This window comes from Panthera uncia, chromosome D4, assembly GCF_023721935.1.
Source record: "Panthera uncia isolate 11264 chromosome D4, Puncia_PCG_1.0, whole genome shotgun sequence".
NCBI lineage: Eukaryota > Metazoa > Chordata > Mammalia > Carnivora > Felidae > Panthera > Panthera uncia.
Window position 1 is genome coordinate 53,886,230 of NC_064807.1, and position 17,942 is coordinate 53,904,171.

General features: G+C 42.1%; 1 protein-coding gene across 6 annotated transcripts in view; it reads right to left on the reverse strand.

Annotated features, from left to right (window-relative positions):
• The window catches only part of APTX (aprataxin), a 41,269-nt gene extending 24,884 nt beyond the window's left edge, over window positions 1–16,385 (reverse strand). For 2 of the 6 annotated variants that reach the window (XM_049624827.1, XM_049624812.1), the window contains exons 1-6: window positions 16,303–16,385; window positions 8,828–8,964; window positions 7,465–7,511; window positions 6,948–7,250; window positions 5,856–5,915; window positions 4,816–5,042 (exon numbers count right to left, since the gene is read on the reverse strand). In XM_049624827.1, coding sequence (XP_049480784.1) covers window positions 4,816–5,042; window positions 5,856–5,915; window positions 6,948–7,250; window positions 7,465–7,511; window positions 8,828–8,960 — 770 coding nt within the window. In that variant the 5' untranslated portion in view covers window positions 8,961–8,964; window positions 16,303–16,385. Of the gene's footprint in view, window positions 1–4,815; window positions 5,043–5,855; window positions 5,916–6,947; window positions 7,251–7,464; window positions 7,512–8,827; window positions 8,965–13,416; window positions 14,019–16,302 lie in introns of those variants that run through there. The other 4 variants (XM_049624816.1, XM_049624837.1, XM_049624843.1 and 1 more) reach the window with 4 other exon arrangements.
• Window positions 16,386–17,942: the final 1,557 nt, after the last annotated feature.

Here is a 17,942-nt window from a genome sequence, read left to right on the forward strand (position 1 = left end):
CAAATACTGTGCCCTAATGAGTAAATGTGTTTCTCACAGGGGTGTGGGTTAGCAATTCTGTAACTATTTTATGTGTACACTAAGATCGAACAGGTAAGCGAATTTATGATATCTAATGAGAGCCAGATTTTTCACTGTTGGACAAAGAAATTACAACAAAAGAAAGGGGGAGACAAGAATGAACCTTGCAGAGTTGAACTAGAGCGAGAGGTATTAGTATAAATTTTTGCTTTTCCATACACATACACAAGTAGAGAAAGAAAGAAAGAAAGAAAGAGAGGAAGGAAGAAAGAGAATGTCTGTGTGGGTTAGGATTCATGCATGTATTTCCAGGCTCTATCTGCTTAGAGGACCTAGGAGCAAAGGCACTCTGGAATCAACCACTTCTCTCAATATAGAAACTTAGTATGCATGTCTTGGTTTATAAATATCATTATCCAATAAAAGAACTAAATAAAATAAAAGGTTCCTTCCAGGGCTAGAACAGAAAAAAATAATATAAGATGAAGCTGGAACGTCTTGCTCCAGAAAATAAAGAAGTGCTCAAAAAATGTTAGGGCCATATCAAAATGATACAGGACCCAACGTAAAGGAGCTTCCAAGGACCAAAGCCAGAACAATTTGAGAAATAAAATGAGTGACAAATTAAAACCTATAGAATAAAATAAACATCCATGAGTCCTTACTGATAAATAACTGAATAGATACATAATGGGGGAGAAAGGACAGCTCTTCCATACAGAAGAATTCTAATAAATAAATTAAAGAGAATGACGGAAACATAAAAGCACCATTAGGTAATGTGGGAAATCAAATAGCTCTGTCCTGGTTAAGGAGATTATAGGGAATGCATTACACTGCTTTCTGGCTCTGCTGAAAACAGCTGACCAGTATCTAGTTAACGTGTATTTAGGGTTGCGTGTGCTCATGAATTCCTTAGACCATGTTATCTATGGAATATCTTATCTTGTTCACCACCCTGCTTTCCGGCATCTGCTCTTTTGCAGTCTGGGGAATACCTTGTTTTTTTGCACGCTTACTGGCACCTACGTGCCAATTTTCATATTGCACAGTGATTTCCCTATAATGTATGCCTAATAAATACGGGAGCCTGAGAGCAGCTTGGGGTGCCTTCCCTTAGCCTCCCTTTCACGTCTCTTGACTTTTGGAGTCTTAAGTAATCCTTTCTGCTGTCCTCAGCTTTGCTGGACAAAGCCAAAAGCCAAACCCACAACTGGTGACCCCGACATGATAAGCTAAATCAGCAAGATAAACACCACAGTAATAACTGTTGCAGGCAGGACCTACCAATAAATCCTAAAACCACTGGGTAAAAGTTTGAGGACAAACAGGATAGCAGCACAGTTCCAAACTATTCAGGATATTCATCAATTACAAAGGGAAAACAGTAACTCAAGAGAGAACCCTGGCAGACATCACCATAACAAAGTGATCAAGGTTAATATCATGAGTAAAAAGCCATCTCAGCATTATGCACTCCTTGATATGATACACTTAGAGGGACCCAACATCATCTCTGGTGTTTTGAAAGGAGGAGAAAAAAAAAGAAGAAAAAAAGTATAACCTCAACCTAAACATGAAAAAGTAACAGACAAGCCCAAAATGAGAGACATGCTATAAAACCAACCAGTATTCATCAAAAGTGTCAGGGTCATGAAAACCAGGAAAGGAGGAGGAAGTGTCACAGATTAGGCGAAACTAAGGAAAGACAATAAATAAATAAATGCAACACAGGATCCTGGACTGCATCCTGGAGCAGAAAAACATAAAAAAAAAAAAAGTGAAATTCAAGTAAGGTCTAGGGCTCAATTAGTGGTGATGTTATGGAAGATCTTTGTTCTGCTTCATACTTTATTTTTTATATTTTCTAAATTTTTTACAATAAAAAAATTTGTTACCTTTTCCTTTCCACAGTGTTTATTCAAAATTACAGGGATCTTAAAAGGATATGTAAGCAGCAACTTTACTTACTGCTCATTTTGCTTCCCACCCACACCTGCCATAGCTTTTTTTAGCATTCTTAGCACAACAGCATTTGTTATATGATGAAGGTATGGACACCATGATTACTATGTGAAAAGTGCTCTACAGTCAAGGGCTCTGTTAGCCACAGGCTGCACAGCACTGGAGAAACAGAATTATGATTATGGGTGACTTTTGTCCTAAATTTTTTAGTAAGGTTCTAACAATAAACCTTATTAAACATATACAGTTGATCCTTGAACTGACCCCCTACACTATCAAAAATCCAAAAGTGTAACATTTGGCTTCCCAAAAACTTAACTACTAATATCCTACTGTTGACCAGAAGCCTCACCAATAACATAAACAGTCCATTAACACATTATTTTGTATGTTGTATTATATACTGAAGTCTTACACTAAAGCAAGCCAGAGAAAAGAAGCTGTTAAGAAACTCACAACAAAAAGAAATACTTTTATAGTATTTTACTATACTAAAAAAAAAATCTGCATATAGGTAGACCTGCACAATTCGAATCTATGTTGTTCAAGGGTCAACTGCATTTTTAAAAACATTTTTTTAATGTTTATTTATTTTTGAGAGAGAGAGAGAGAGAGAGAGAGAGTATAAGCAGGGGAGGAGCAGAGAGGGAGAGGGAGACACAGAACCTGAAGCAGGCTCCAGGCTCAGCACAGAGCCTGTCATGGGGCTCGAACTCACTGACCGCAAGATCATGACCTGAGCCAAAGTCCGACACTTAACTGACTGAGCCACCCAGGCGCCTCAAGGGTCAACTGCATTTTTTTAACTGAGTACAACATACATCTACCCTTAGACCTAGCAACTTCACTTGTAGGTATTTACCCAAGAGCAAAAACATGAAGTATGTCCATGATATACAAGACAATATACATGAATCTCAAAATCACAATGCTGACTAAAAAAGGTCAGACACATTATATGATTCCATTTATATGAAGTTCTAGAACAAGCAAAACTAACCTATGTGGAAAGAAATCAGAACAACACAAGGGTTGAGGAAAGGACTAACTGGAAAGGAGCACAAGGGAACTTTCTGGGATATGACAGAAATGTTCTGTATCTTAATCAGAGTGATAGTTACAGGACGTATATGTTTGTCAAAACTGACCAAACTATAAATCTGATGCAGTTTGTTGCATGTAAGCTAAGCCTCAACTTTAAAGAAAGAGTACTGGGATGCCTGGGTGGCTCAGTTGGTTGAGTGTCTAACTCTTGGTTTTGACTCAGGCCATGATATTGTGGTTCATGTCCTGGCAGTGCAGAGCCTGCTTGGGCTGCTTAGGATTCTCTCTCTCTGTCTATCTCTCTCTACCCCTCCTTCGCTCATGTGCTCTCTCACCGTCTCTCAAAATAAATGAATAAACTTAAAAAAAAAAAAAAAAAAAAAAGGAAGAGTACTGATGGGGAAAAAATATGGCACAAAAATTTCATTTGGTTAAAGTCACCCATAATTTAAGTCATAATTATCTAAATAAAATGTGAAGAATGTTGTTGGGTAGTTAAAAAAAAAAAAATAACCAAAACAAATTCTGATACATGCTACCACATACATGAACTTTGAAGACATTATTCTAAGTGAAATAAGCTAATCACAAAAAGAGTTTCTGTAGGATTCCACTTCCATGAATCACCTAGAGCAGTCAAATTATTAGAAACAGAAAGCAGAATGGTAACTACCAGGGACTGTAGAGGGGAATGGGAGGTAGTTTGGGAAGATGAAAAAGGTCCTAGAAAAATGATGGTGATGACTGCACAACAATGTAAATATACTTAATGCCAATAAACTGTACACTTAAAAATGGTTAAAATCCTACTCCTGAAGTCATTATTACACTGTGCTAACTTGGATTTAAATAAAGTTTTTTATTTTATTTTATTTTTTTTTTTAACGTTTATTTATTTTTGAGAGAGAGAGAGACAGAGCATGAACGGGGGAGGGTCAGAGAGAGAGGGAGACACAGAATCCGAAACAGGCTCCAGGCTCTGCGCGGTCAGCACAGAGCCCGACGCGGGGCTCGAACTCATGGACAGCGAGATCATGACCTGAGCTGAAGTCGGCCGCCCAACCGACTGAGCCACCCAGGCACCCCTAAATAAAGTTTTTTAAAAAAATGGTTAAAGTGGTAAACTTTGTTACGTGTATTTTATCACGAAAAAACAAATGAACAAATACAAGATAAAAACTGCGAAATCCAATTAATCTGCTTATCTTGTTGCTTAGCTCAGAAGAACTGGAGGGGTGCCTGGGTGGCTCAGGTTGGTTAAGTCCGACTTCAACTCAGATCACGATCTTTGAATTCATGAGTTTGAGCTCCATGTTGGGCTCTGTGCTTACAGCTCAGAGCCTGGAGCCTGATTCAGATTCTGTATCTCCCTCTCTCTCTGCCCCTCCCTGCTCACACTCAGTCTCTCTCAAAAATAAATATTTAAAAAAAAAAAAAAAAAGAACAACAACTATGGAGATCTGCCTTGGTTGAGTTCTTTGAACAGGTTCTGCATTTTTCTCTCATTTTATTTTAAATCTTAGATCTACTGAGCTATCATGACAAAAGTCAGTGATGTTTGTCTCCTCCAGAGCAATGGTCCTTAATCACTAAGGAGTTATAGATGCTTCTGAAAAATCTAATAAAAGTCACAGGCAAATCAGGGAGAAGGGTGGAAGTTTCAGCCCACCTTCCTTGGAAACATCCCACCCTACTCCCCTTGGCCTTGAGACTATCAGCACACCCAAGCTGAATCCATCTGTCCACTTAGAACCAGAATACACTAGCACTACCCACAACACTTACCTCATGCTGGGAATGGCATGGTAACCCAATCGGAAGCGGAGTTTGCTGGACCCAGCAAAATCTGTAATCATCTTTTCCCCCACAGTGTGCATGTGTTTAAGGAGCTCAAGATGTTCCCTGGTCACAGCCTTCAGACTGGAAATGGAAGCCCATGGTAAGACCAGCCAGTGGTGACGAGCCTTGGGGTATTTATCCTTAATCACCACCACCTGCTCATCTTTGTAAACCTAGGATGGGGCACAAGAGAAGGAAACAGATATCTACCACACATGTTCTGTGTGTCAGGTACTGTCATATTCACTAACTCACTTCATTCCCAACACAATCTTACGCAAAAGGTGTCAGTATCCCAATTTTGTCAGATGACAGCAGAGACTCAGATGAGTGTCTTGCACAAAGTCACATCATTACTAAGTGGGAAGTCTAGGATTTCAAACCAGATCTAGTTGACTCCAGAGCCTGTGTTTTCAAGCACTACACTACAGAGAATACGCAGGAAATTCACAGTACAAAATAGTTCCTATGGATTGGATGTAAAATCCCTGCAGGCATAAATTCAAAGGCACCCTTCTCCACTCTAACACAGCAGACCATGTGACACAATCATGTGTTCCAAGACGCCCTATCAGATCTGGCCCCTTGTCACCCAAGAATGTAACTTAAGAACTCACAGACTCCTCCCAGGATGACACCTGACTATTAATCCCGGGGCAGCCCAGCAACTGCAGTCACAATACATTACCTGACACTCCCGTGAAAAAAACCCCATAAAGGTTAACTCAACTTCCCTTAATAGCACCCAGAAGTTTAGGAGGAATAAGGAAGAGGAGATCTTCAGTTGAAGAACTTAGCTTCTCTCCAAAGAATTCCAGTTGCTAACTTACTGACAATGGGAAAAGCCACTTGTTCTCACCAAGTAGACCAATAAAACAAACCTCATTCAGAAGGATTGATCTCCTTTGCTTTCATTTATCCTCACTCTGTGGAGTAGTCACTTAAAAGACATGTAATACATTTCAATGCCAAAATTTTATTCTGACCTGCATTTTGGGATCCTGCATAGAAATTTTTAAGCCTTGACTCCAGTGGCCCAATGATTCCTGAAACAAAAAGGGGCAATGTAAATTGCAAATGTCAGTAGCTGTATTTGGCATTAGTTAATATTGTATGTGTCAGCAAAGTGCAACCAAACTTAGTAATGATTCATTTTTTTTAACCCTCTCTCAAAAGGTTACTGAATTTATTTATTTAATGTTTATTTATTTTTGAGACAGAGCATGAGTGGGGGAGGGGCAGAGAGAGAGGGAGACACAGAACCAAAACAGGCTCCAGGCTCTGAGCCTGACTGACTGAGCCACTCAGGCATCCCAAGTAATAAAATTCATTTTTAAGATTTAAACTATATCTGGGGCACCTAGGTAGCTCAGTCGGTCAAGTGTCCAACTTCAGCTCAGATCATAATCTCGTAGTTCGTGAATTCAAGCCCCACATCGGGCTCTCTGCTATCAGCACAGAGCCCATTTTGGATCCTCTGTCCTCTCTCTGCCCCTCCCCTGCCCGCGCCTGCTCACTCTTACTCTCTCTCAAAAATAAGCATTCAAAAAAAAAAAAAAAAAAAAAGAACTCAACTATATCCACTTTACTCAATCTTTTCCCTTTATAACCATAAACCATTTCCATTTTCTTCCTATACAGTAGTGAGAGCTGTGTGTCTAGATGAAAGCTGGAAATGCCAGAGTGTGAACTGCATCTTCTTTGCCCTCTCGCACTCCATCTACAGCCTAACTACATTTCCACTTTGACATCAGGATGTGAATCAGATGATCTATGAACAGCGTTCCAATGCTAACCCTCTGCAGATACACATATGACTGACCCACTTTAGCAGTACACCGCCATTACCTCCCTACCTTCGGGTGGCTTACCTCAGGACTTCAAGAAAAATGTACATAAAGGGACATTCACCCAAGTGATTGGTGACACAAACAAGTGACTCTTTCATCATGGTTAATAACCCTTGTCATGGTTAATAACCCCTTACGAGTATTTGAGCTTTACAGTGTACAAAACAATTAAGCAGTCATTATATCTCATTTAATCTCCATGTCATCTATCAGGCACACCACCCTCACCTTTTTGGTAGATGCATCTTTCTCCTTCTTTGAGGGCACAGAGCATTGGCCAGGGTCACTCCCAGGTTCCAGTCCTGTATGGGAGTCAGCTTCCTGGGCAGCACCCCTTTCTATAGAATCATTGTTGCCTGACCTCTTTCTCTTCCTGTGTGTTTCCAGGCCAGGGCTCTCTGCCTCTTCCTCAAACTCTACAATATATGGATAAAGTTCATTCACCATGTGGAGAACCTGGCCAGGCTGCAGCTTCACCTCTTGGTCCTTCCCAATTATGACTGAATCAATGCTGGTGGGATTGACCCCTACCTATAGAAAAATCAGAAAATAATTACAATGCTAGCAATAATACCATAGCCACTGCTATGCTAACCACTTACTGTGTGCCAGATACCATGCTTAAGGTTCACTTCTATTACCCCATCACTTCCACACATGACAGAGAAGCTTTCACAGGTTGGTACAGACAGCATAAGAAAATCATCAAGTATAAAATGGAAATCCAAATTAGAAACACACATACCTGCTTTACCTTGACATATCCTTTGTTACACTCTGCTTTCAACTGTACTGAAAGAGATTGAAAAAAGTTCAATCTAAAGGCCACCAAGAAGCAAGCACATGCTCCTGTTCTTCCTACAGGACAATGAAGCCTCATTCCAGGAGGCAACTTGACAGGGGTTTCCTCAAAGGCCCATGAGCAAAATCGCCTATTATGGAAGTGGCTGGGCTCCAAATCCTTCCATAAAATTTCCAACAGCATACATACTCCTTTAGCTACTGCTAACATTCCTATGAGGCAGGTTTACAGAATCCCCACAATCCCTATTCCAGAGTCCTTGGCCCACTCAGGATCACAGACTCTGCAGTCAGGGAAGGGACCCAGTTGTTTCATAAGCTTTTGGCTCATTGTTAAATCAGGCTTCCATTATTTAATAAAACTATCAGATGCCTTCAATAAAGAAAGGTAAAAGATACATTATTGGAAAACAGAAGTTCAGCTGGCCTTGGGTAGGCAGAGTGCAGAGAATATTCTAGAAAGAGGACTGCAGGGACAGAACAGTCTGAGCATATGTCGGAAGAAGTAACATCAAACACTTGTGAGTGAGACAAGGTGCAGAGACACCACAGCTGCTCTTCAGGGAGGACAGGCAGTAGACAGGCTAACATATACATTGCTCCAGTTGCTGTTGTGAGAAGGGGACAGAGAGTGAGAAGCAGTGTCTCCTTCTGTCTTGGACCCAGCCAGCTCAAGCATGGCTTTCCCCCCACCCCTCACTTAGATTAACTCTTGTGGGAAAAACCAAAATCACTATTGCAGACTCCAAGCACTGAGAAACCCTGTTCTGAGGAACACACTGCAGGCGGAAGGCCTGGTTGCAGTGAACAGATCAAGAGTTTACATGGAACAAATAAGTACACGGTACAGCTTTTTCCTAAGGACCTTCATTTCATTAAATCCTAGGAAAGACATCTCAAGAGCTGGATGCCATAGTCTTATAAAGACGACACCCTCCGTGTGAGGCATTATATAAAGGATGGAAGTATCCCATCACTTCTCAGACATGGTTTCAGGCTGGAGATCCCAGAATGCAACTGTCTCACTGCCCAATGGGAATCTCCCCAGGCAAAGTAGGGTGCGGGATTCAGTTCCACCATACTAACAGGATGGAACCTGCCTGCTCCCAACACTGAATATTAACCGCTTCCAGAGGGTGGAATCAGGGGTGAATGGGGCCCTGATGTTGGCTAAGAGAGCTCAGTTCCTGAGTTTTGTTTATGGCAGACAAAAGGTTTCTATCAATAGCTTCCAGGAAATGTGCATCCTTGGTTATCATTATCCTAAGGAACAAAACACAGTACTGCACATTGCTATGACCAATTACCTTGCTGTCGAGAACATTTCTTGTCAATGATCTTGGTCTCTGGGCCACGCCCAACCACCACTGCCTCCAAATGTGGAAGTCTGATTCGCTGGTGCCGGCTATCCTGTCTCACCAACCAGCACACCCGCATCATTACTCTGAGAAACAAAACAGAAGAGAATCACTGGAAAAATTAGCACACCCCAGCACCACCACACATGCCAGCTACCAGCTATTCATCTTGAGGCCAGTGACTTCACCTAGGTCTCAATTTTCTCACTTGTAAAACGTGATAATGACAGGACTCATGAGGCTGTCGTGAGAATTAAATAAGATAATGCATGTACTTACCTCTGTGCCTAAATCATGCGAAGCAATCAAATATTTATGTTTACTGATATACTCTATATGCTGGCCATTAGGCTACAAGGTGAGGATAAAAGAATAATTAAACATTGTCTCTATCCTTGAGAGGCCTGGAGTATTGTGGGGTAGATAGACTCATATGTCAATTATTACAATATGATGTGATAAGCATTATAAGGGAGTAACCAAATATGGCATTTGCCCAGGGAAAGAAACAACCAACTCTTGTGGAGAGTATCAAAAATGGCTTAACGAGGAAAGGATATTTATGCTGAGTTTTCAAGGCATGAGAAGGAGTTTGCCTGGCAGAGAATTAAGGACATCAGAACAGAGGATGTTCTTCAGTCCAGAGGCATCTTTATGCGGATTAGAAGGTTTCCTTTCCTTGGGGTACCTGGGTGGCTCCGTCAGTTAAGCATCTGACTTTGGCCTGAGCCCTTGTGGGTTCATAAGTTCGAGCCCTACATCTGGATCTCCACTATCAGCACACACACCCAGAGAGCCTGCTTTGGAGCCCCTCTGCCCTCTCTCTCTGCCCCCTCTCAAAAATAAATAAAACATTTAAAAAAATTTTTTTCCTTTCCTTAATTGTCGTAACATACCAACATTAGAACAATACATTTTACTGCCATCTACCAGAAGATTGTCATGATAAATACACAAACCTACAATGTCTAAAGAGTGAATGTGGCACCTTTGTGCTATACACAACCTGCACAATAGAGAAGGTGCCAGTTTTCTTTTGAAAACAACCTGTATGGCCATGGAGAGTATCAGTAGAAGGGAAAGAGCCAAGAAATTTGGGAGAGAGATGAGGCCTGAACAAAGACAATGGAGAGGAAGAAGATCCAGAAGAAACTGTGAAGGTAGATTTAACTACTGAGTGTATTTGGGGAATGACAAAGGAGTAGAGGGAGACACAAACCAAGACTTTGAATTTGGAAATAGCCATTGACTAAAATGAGCAATACACAAGAAGACATAATTTGAAGTTAAATGGCAGACGAAGAAGGGATGCTTTCAGACTGAAACACAATTAGATTACATTGCCTGTGAAAGATCCACAGGTCAAGGTAGGATATATGGGTAGAAAGCTCAGGGAAGGAATGGACTGACTGTATGTATTTGAGAGGCATCAACATGTCAGAGAAGGTGAGGCAAAGAGAGCATGAGATCACCCAGAGAGGTAGAGCAGGGAACTATGGATAGGGACAGGACTAGGATCTTTGGGATACCTCCCCCGACTCCAGAAGCTTACTGCTCAAGCCTCTAATACCCTCTCTTTGAGAAATGTGCCCTGCAGGCAAGGCAGCACTTATCAGGCGCTCTGCACAAGCTTTGTGTCCAAAGGGAAGAGAAAAGAAACAAGATTTTTGAAAGTCAAAGTTTCATTACCATCTGCAAAGGATAGTGCAAAGCAGGGCGAACAAATGATTGCTGAGGAGGTGCAAAGTCACAGATATTGGATCAGTCAGGAAAGGTTTTGGAAACCACCCAAATGAAAAGGCCAAGAAGACTGATAAGGAAAATAAGTGAGACGGTATATTCCATTTTTAAAGGCACAAGCGACAAGGCAGATTTCAGCAATAAGCCATGGGTGAGGGGTGGAAAGCAGACCCTGTTGGCTGACCCAGGGGAGCTGCTCCAGAGTCATCAAAAATGGCAAAGGTATTGAACACTATGCTGAAAAGTTTAGATCTGACAATCAAGAAGAGACAACTGCCAGGTTAATGAGCTGCATGGCAAAGTGAAACGACAGCTGGGCGTGGGCAGGCTGGAGTGGAGAAGTCGAGAGTCTGAGATTAGTCAGGAGGCAGTCAACATAATGTGGACAAAAGTGAGGTCCAAAAGTTCAGCAGGTCTTCGTGAAGGGGTGAATGCAAGGCATGAAGAGTCAGTTGTAAACCTAAAATCCTCAACCTGGAGCCTCAAGTGATGATGGTGCTATAGGCACGTTCCATTTTTAAATGCTATGTATTCAGAGGCACATCTGTTTGCACTTACTGGAAACTGATGAATGAGCAGGAAGTGGACTGAGAAATGAAGTATGTCTTCATCAGGCTTTGAGAAAGTAGTCACGTGGTGACTGACAACTCACAGTAATAACAAAAGAAATGTGAAGAGAGCACAGTTTGAGAGCAGGGACAGGAAGGAATCTGATGGGCAGCTGAGAGCATGGCTGGCTGTTGCAGGATAATAGAAACTACCCCTCCTGCCCTCCACACACACTCATTCTTGTCAAAGTTCTCAAGTTATGATGTTTCTATTTACAAATTCTTGAGAAGCTAAAGTAGTGACTCCACAATGCTTATGCAACTAACCTTGACCAACTTTTTAGCCCATTTTAGTCTTCAGATCCATTTTCTAGGAATGAAGCATTTTAGAATATGGGGAATGCATGATAGGCGCTCCTGAATCTCAATATAGTCCATACATTGAAACTCCATAAAGTGCAAGCTCTAAAACAGCAGAAGTCCATTTTTTGCTTACCAATATATCCCCAGCACTTAATACTTGACATACAAGAACACAGTACATACTTGCAAGTAAATGACCAGACAATAATCCTATCCAGGTTCTCTGGCCTTCCTTCTCTTTCCTCTGCTCTGGCTCCTCTTAAGCCATCTTTTGCTCCTCTCCTTGGGCAATCCCATCCTCACATCTATGTGGATAAATCCTAATTCTCTATTTTCCAACTCCCTACTTTTCATTCCAGAGTTGTCGGGATTAGTCAGGAAAAAAAAATCTAGTTATATCTTAAGGAACCAAGTGATCTGATAGGCCATGCAAGCCCAGCAATCTGAGAATGTAAAACAGTGATGTCCAGTAGAATTTTTTACAATGATGGAAGGGTTGTACACCTATGTTGTCCAATAATGTAGCTACCATGTGACAATCAAGCATCCAAAATGTAGCTAGTGTGACAGAAAACCTCAATTTCTTAGATTTTTTTTTTAATTTACATTTAAATAGCTACATGTGGCTGAGGGGTATCATGATATCCAACCCAACTTGCCCAACCCTGATCAGTCCCAAATTCCTCAAGCCTGAGGTTAAGACCCTCGTACTCTAACCCCACAAAGGTTACTTATGTCACCTCCTACTTCTTTCATAGAACTAGCCCCACCTTTCCTTTCCCCCAGACTCACATACACTCATTCTTACACACAAATACATCCCTCAGGTATGATATACTGAATCATGTCTCCCAAATAAGTCATTCTCAATATGATCTCCAGGCATTCGATCACTCTTTCCTCCCCTCCAGAATTCCAAATCCTTCTCAACTTCCAAGCCCCAACTCCCCCCAGAGGTCTTCTCTGAATTATCTTCTCTTCCCTACCCCTACATCTTGCTATTGGGTGTGGTTAATTTACCTTCACAGTTCTCTGAAAATTAAATGTGGATGTAATTCCACTCTCCAAATGAGATTATAATCTCCTTGTAAACAGACTGCATCACTGCCCATCCATACAAAAACTCAGAGGAAGGGTCTCTTAAAGATCACTGCCCTGGGCTAAGCCTGGCCTTATACTTCTGGATCCCCTGGAGTTCAGCATGCCCTTATCAAGTGCATACTAAGTGCTAGGCACTTGTTAAATGTCTTGCTTATATCATCTCATTTAATTTTCACAACTCTCATCCTAAGAAAGAAAAATTTAAGGCTTAAGAAAAAATAGGCAACATGTACAAGCCACATAGCTAATACGTGCCAGAGTTAGGATTTGAATCAATTCTAAAGAATGGATTCTTGGGGTGCCTGGGTGGCTCAGTCGGTTAAGCATCTGACTCTTGCTTTCAGCTCAGGTCATGATCTCACAGTTCTTGAGTTCACGAATTCTGTGCTGAACTTGAATTCGGGCTCTGTGCTGGACCCTGCTTGGGATTCTCTCTCTCTCTCCCTCTCACTCTCTCTCTCTCTCTCCCCTCCTCCCCTTCCTCTGCTCCTGCTCTTGTGCACTCTCTCTCTCAAAATAAATAAATAGACTTAAAAAGCGGGGAGGGGGCAGAGGCGCCTGGGTGGCTCAGTTAAATGTCCGACTTCAGCTCAGGTCATGATCTCATAGTTCACTTCAGGCTCTGTGCTGACAGCTCAGCGCCTGGAGCCTGCTTCGGGTTCTGTGTCTCCCTCTCTCTCTGCCCCTCCCTTGCTCACACTATGTCTCTCTCTCTCTCTCAAAAACAAATAAACATTTAAAAAAATTTTTAAAAAAGAATGGTTGCTTAATCACTACACCATATACCTTTTGTCTTCACTCTTTTGATCAATCAAAATTACTGCATGCCTACTATGTGCCTTGTGGTATTCTAGTACTGTGAATAAAGAAATAATGTGTCTCACTCATATGATGCAGGTATATCATTCCTGTCTTCAAAAGACTCAGAGTCTTGTGAGGGAGAGAAACACAGAAACACTTACAACAATTGTAGTAAGTATAATGATTGGTCTGTGCAGAGTATTATGGCAGCAAAAGGCTGGAATACCCAATACAGACTTGGAGAAAGGAGATGTCAAGGAAGATTTCCTATAGGAGGCAGACCTAAAATGAGTCCTATATATAAACTAAGTTAACTGGTGAAAGGGTCATTCTAATTAGGGGAGAAGGAAGTGGATAGAGAAATGGAGAAGATTCAAGTCAAAGGGAACAGCAAAGGTAATGCATTAAGAAACAGCATAGTGCACATGAAAAGGAGTTCAGTGTTGCTGCAATCTAAAGCATGAAGCAGAAAAGAGGCTAGAGACACAGGCAGGTCCAGAATAAGCAGAGCCCTGGGTGACTGGTGAGTTCAAACTTTAGAACTTCCACTGGATTTTGCAATTCAGTAAACAATAAATATTTGCTAAATGAATGAGAAAAAAGATCAAATGAATGAACAGACAGATCTTTAAAGATTATGAAGCAGGGCTTTGTCACAGATTTGTTTTCAAGGACTGGAGGTGGGGAAATCCGTCAGAAGGCCATCATATTTCAGGTGAAAGATAATGGTACCTAAAGTAGTACAATAATAGGGATGAAGAAGAGAGCACAGATTTGAGAAATACTTAGGGAATAAAATCCTCAGGACTTAGGGATGGATGTGATAAGAGCAAGTTCAGGGAAGACACTGAGTTCAGTTTCAGGCCTGTGAATTTGAACTGTCTGTGGAACTGGTAGGCAGAGCTGTCCAGCAGTGCGGTGAGAAGTGAGCAGTGTGGTAAGAAGTGAGAGGGAAGGTTAGAAAAGAGGTTTAAGCTGACAACTTTGATTTGGGAGCATGTAGAAGGCAGTTAAAACCAACCTAGTTGATGTGCTCACTCAAACAGTGTGTACAGAATGAAGAGAGAAGTGGGCCAAAGTCACAAGCCTTGGAAGCACCTAAAATTTTAGGGAAGTAAAAAGACTAGCCCACAGGAGAAATGGCTGGTGAGAGAAGCATATGGAGAAATAGCTAGAATGAAAGCTCCTAATGGCACTTTGTCTTCCTCATCTCTGCATCATAATAAATATCTGTTGAATAAGTCAGGTCATAATCTCACAGTGAGTTCGAGCCCTGCGTCCAGTTCTGTGCTGGACAGCTCAAAGCCTGGAGCTTGCTTCGGATTCTGTGTCTCCCTCTCTCTCCCCGCCCCTCCTCCGCTCATGCTCTCTCTCTCAAAACTAAAACACATTAAAAAAAAAAAAAAAAAAAGGCAACAAAGGGATCCAGTAGTGACTGAAAAATATCTATCTGATTTGATAATCACTGTGACCTTAAGGTTAAAATTTCAGGAGAATGATAGGTCTGAAAGCTAGACTGGAGAAAGGAGTGAAAGGTAAGAAAATGGAGGCAGAATTTAGAACACTCTTTAAAAAAGAAGGGGAATAGACTTACTGGAAGAGAGCTAAAGGAAGACGGATCACTAAGAACTTTTCCTTCTTTCTAGTTTTGGAGGGTAGAAGCCAGGTGACCAGGGATCTCAGAAACCTATGTTCACATATGACTAGGACATAGTCAGGGGCAGAAAAGACAAATAAAAACAAGGTCTCATAGATGAAAACATAAACGAAAGGTGAGAAGCAAAGATAATGGGATTCACTTTGATCAGAAGAGACAGCTTATCCTCTGAGAGTAAAAGAAAGGTAAGAATGGGTGTTAAATGAGATGACTTTTCAAGAAGGGAAAGCAGGGGCAGAAATTTGAGGGAAAGCATATCCGATGACCTCAATTTTCTCCATAAAATAGCAGACAACAGTGAGGTGTTCGGGAGCTTAATGAACAGTTAAAAAAAAATCAATATAACATAGTGGAGAACATCCAGCCTCTTATGTGCAACTGCCTGAGTTGCAGCATCTAGTCACTGTGTGACTTGACGCCAATTATTTAACCTAAGCCTTTATTTCTCCAGCTGTAAAACATTAAGACTTGCTGTACAACAGAGAGGTAGCATGAAGACTGAACGAGGAAGTACGTAAAGCTCAGTGTCTGGTCAAAAGCATTCAACACTCCTGTCACTGGTGAACACTGAAGACAGGATAAAAGCAGAGGCTAAGGACGTATACAAAGATCGGCCGACAGCAGTGACTGTGCAACTAAGGTGGAAGGGCACAAATCCGTATTGTCTCTCCGTAAAGTACAGTCCTGTCTCAAGTATTCTAACGATTCCCAATGTAAGTTAGATTCTCTAAAGGCTCTAAACCTGGACCACATTGATTCCATGTAGAAATTATACCCCTGCTTTGTTGAACCACTACCACTGTCCCTCCTATTGGACCTGTTGAGGACGCTGTGAAGGCCCCTCAAGTTCCTTTCACGGAGAGTTTCTGGAGAAAACCATGTCCTTCCTAACAAGCCGAGCCACCTCCTTGGGCTAGACAGTACCCACTCTCTAATCTTTTCTCTGCTTGTGTAGTGACCAAGCCAGTACAGGTGTCCGGGGTACAGGTTGGTGGGGCGACGACCAACGACGGGGTCGCAGAAAAACGGCCCAAGGGAGTTTGAGCAAAGTGAGAAGCCTAGAGCCCGAGGATGTAGCAAAGCCTGCCGGGAAAGAAGCCATAAAAGCGTTATTCAAAGAACATCATTCAAGGGTAGTAATGGCCCCGACCCAGGGCCCACACCCACGAATTTCAACCGGGTCAGTAGAGGAGGTAGGCCGACGACCGCCTTACCTCGAAACAGCGGACACAGACAACCTCACGTTTCTCTTCCGGGACGCGCCACTTCCGGCGCCGTGGGCTGACGTCACGAGACAAGCCTAAGAGCAACGAGTGACGTCACCAGTGCCTGTACAAAGATTGGCTGAAAGGGTCCTGCCCAAAACGCAGATCCGGAAGCGTCCGCTCCGATCGGCCCCTCTGGGACCGAGGCCATAGTGCGGTTCCTAGCAATAATCCCTCTGCGGACGACCACCGCCAGCCTCTCCATCCGGGAATCTCTTCCCTGTCACCATCTCTCAGTCTCTGAGTCCGGGGAGACTTTAAGCAACTATTCCCTCTGTGGCCGTTTCTAGCCAGCTGATGCAGTATCTTGACACTCTTTTCGTTAGCAGAAGCTCACTACCCTTAAGGCCATCTTTCCTGCTGTAGACAGTACCTGCTGTGACATTGTTTTTCTGCCCCCTTTCAAAACTGCAACCGGCTTTCTCCCTTTTCTGGAGAGAAAGGGCTGGAGGAACTAGCGGTGCGGAAACCTGATTGTTTTAACGCTGGCTTCACTAAATGAACTAGCTGACAGCCAATTAGAGAGGAGACAAGAAGCAGGATGCTGGGATGAGATGGGTTTACTGATTTTGATAGCAATTCCAGGATGTTCCCTAAGAGTCATGTATTGCAATTATTCGAAGTCATTTTGGCAGATGGAAAAATTCCTATCTTATGAGTGAAGGCATAGTTTATAATTTTTCTCAACCTCAATAAAAACCGAGGCTTAAGGAGTCACATTTCTTGATCAAGATTGTTTCCTTCCATAGAAAAGCAGAGTCAATAGTATGATAAAGATACCAAAACTATCAAAACAGGATGGGAGAGTCTTCCAGGAAACACAGAAAAGAGACTTCCTCTTTTTTAGCAGAGAAGATGCAGGTTTATATTAAGGTCACACCAGGAAGTGGGCGAGCACAAGAAGCATCTTGGCCACACAGCCCCCATGGTGGTGGAATGTGATTCACACTGCTCCAGGTAAAATGAGGTGGCTCTTGTCACCCGACCAGTTCCCTCAGAATTAAGCTTCTCTTAGCTTCAGCTTCTACCTGACCTGCCTTAGTGTGTCTTGCATTCAAAATGGGATTGGATTATTCTAATTGGATTATATACCATATATTGTGCAAAACTGGGCAGTTTCCATGCCCAGTATATTAGGTCTAGCCCTTCATCTATAGCATATTACTGGCCAGAGAAGCAGGGTCACGTGGCACAAGGACATGGCAAACACAACTTTCACAGACCCCAGAACCAAAGATGTATCACAAACTGATACATAGAAATTAACAGAGAGTTGTAGTCTGTGGCACTATCTATCTAATGTAGTGGTCATCAAAGTGTAATCCTTGGATCAGTAGCAGTAGCCTCACAACACCAGGGAACTTGTTAGAAATGCAAATTCTCAGGCTTTCACCCCAGGCTTACTGATTCAGAAACTTTAGGGGTGTGGCCCAGCAATCTGTTTTAACAAGCCCACCAGGTTACCCTGATGCATGATCAAGTTAGAGATTCACTGTCAGAAGGCAAACACTTCAAAGTGCACATCATGATAAATTTTGTGAGCCTGCTTAGGGCTTTGCTTTTTTTTTTTTTTCTTTTTCAAATTCAAA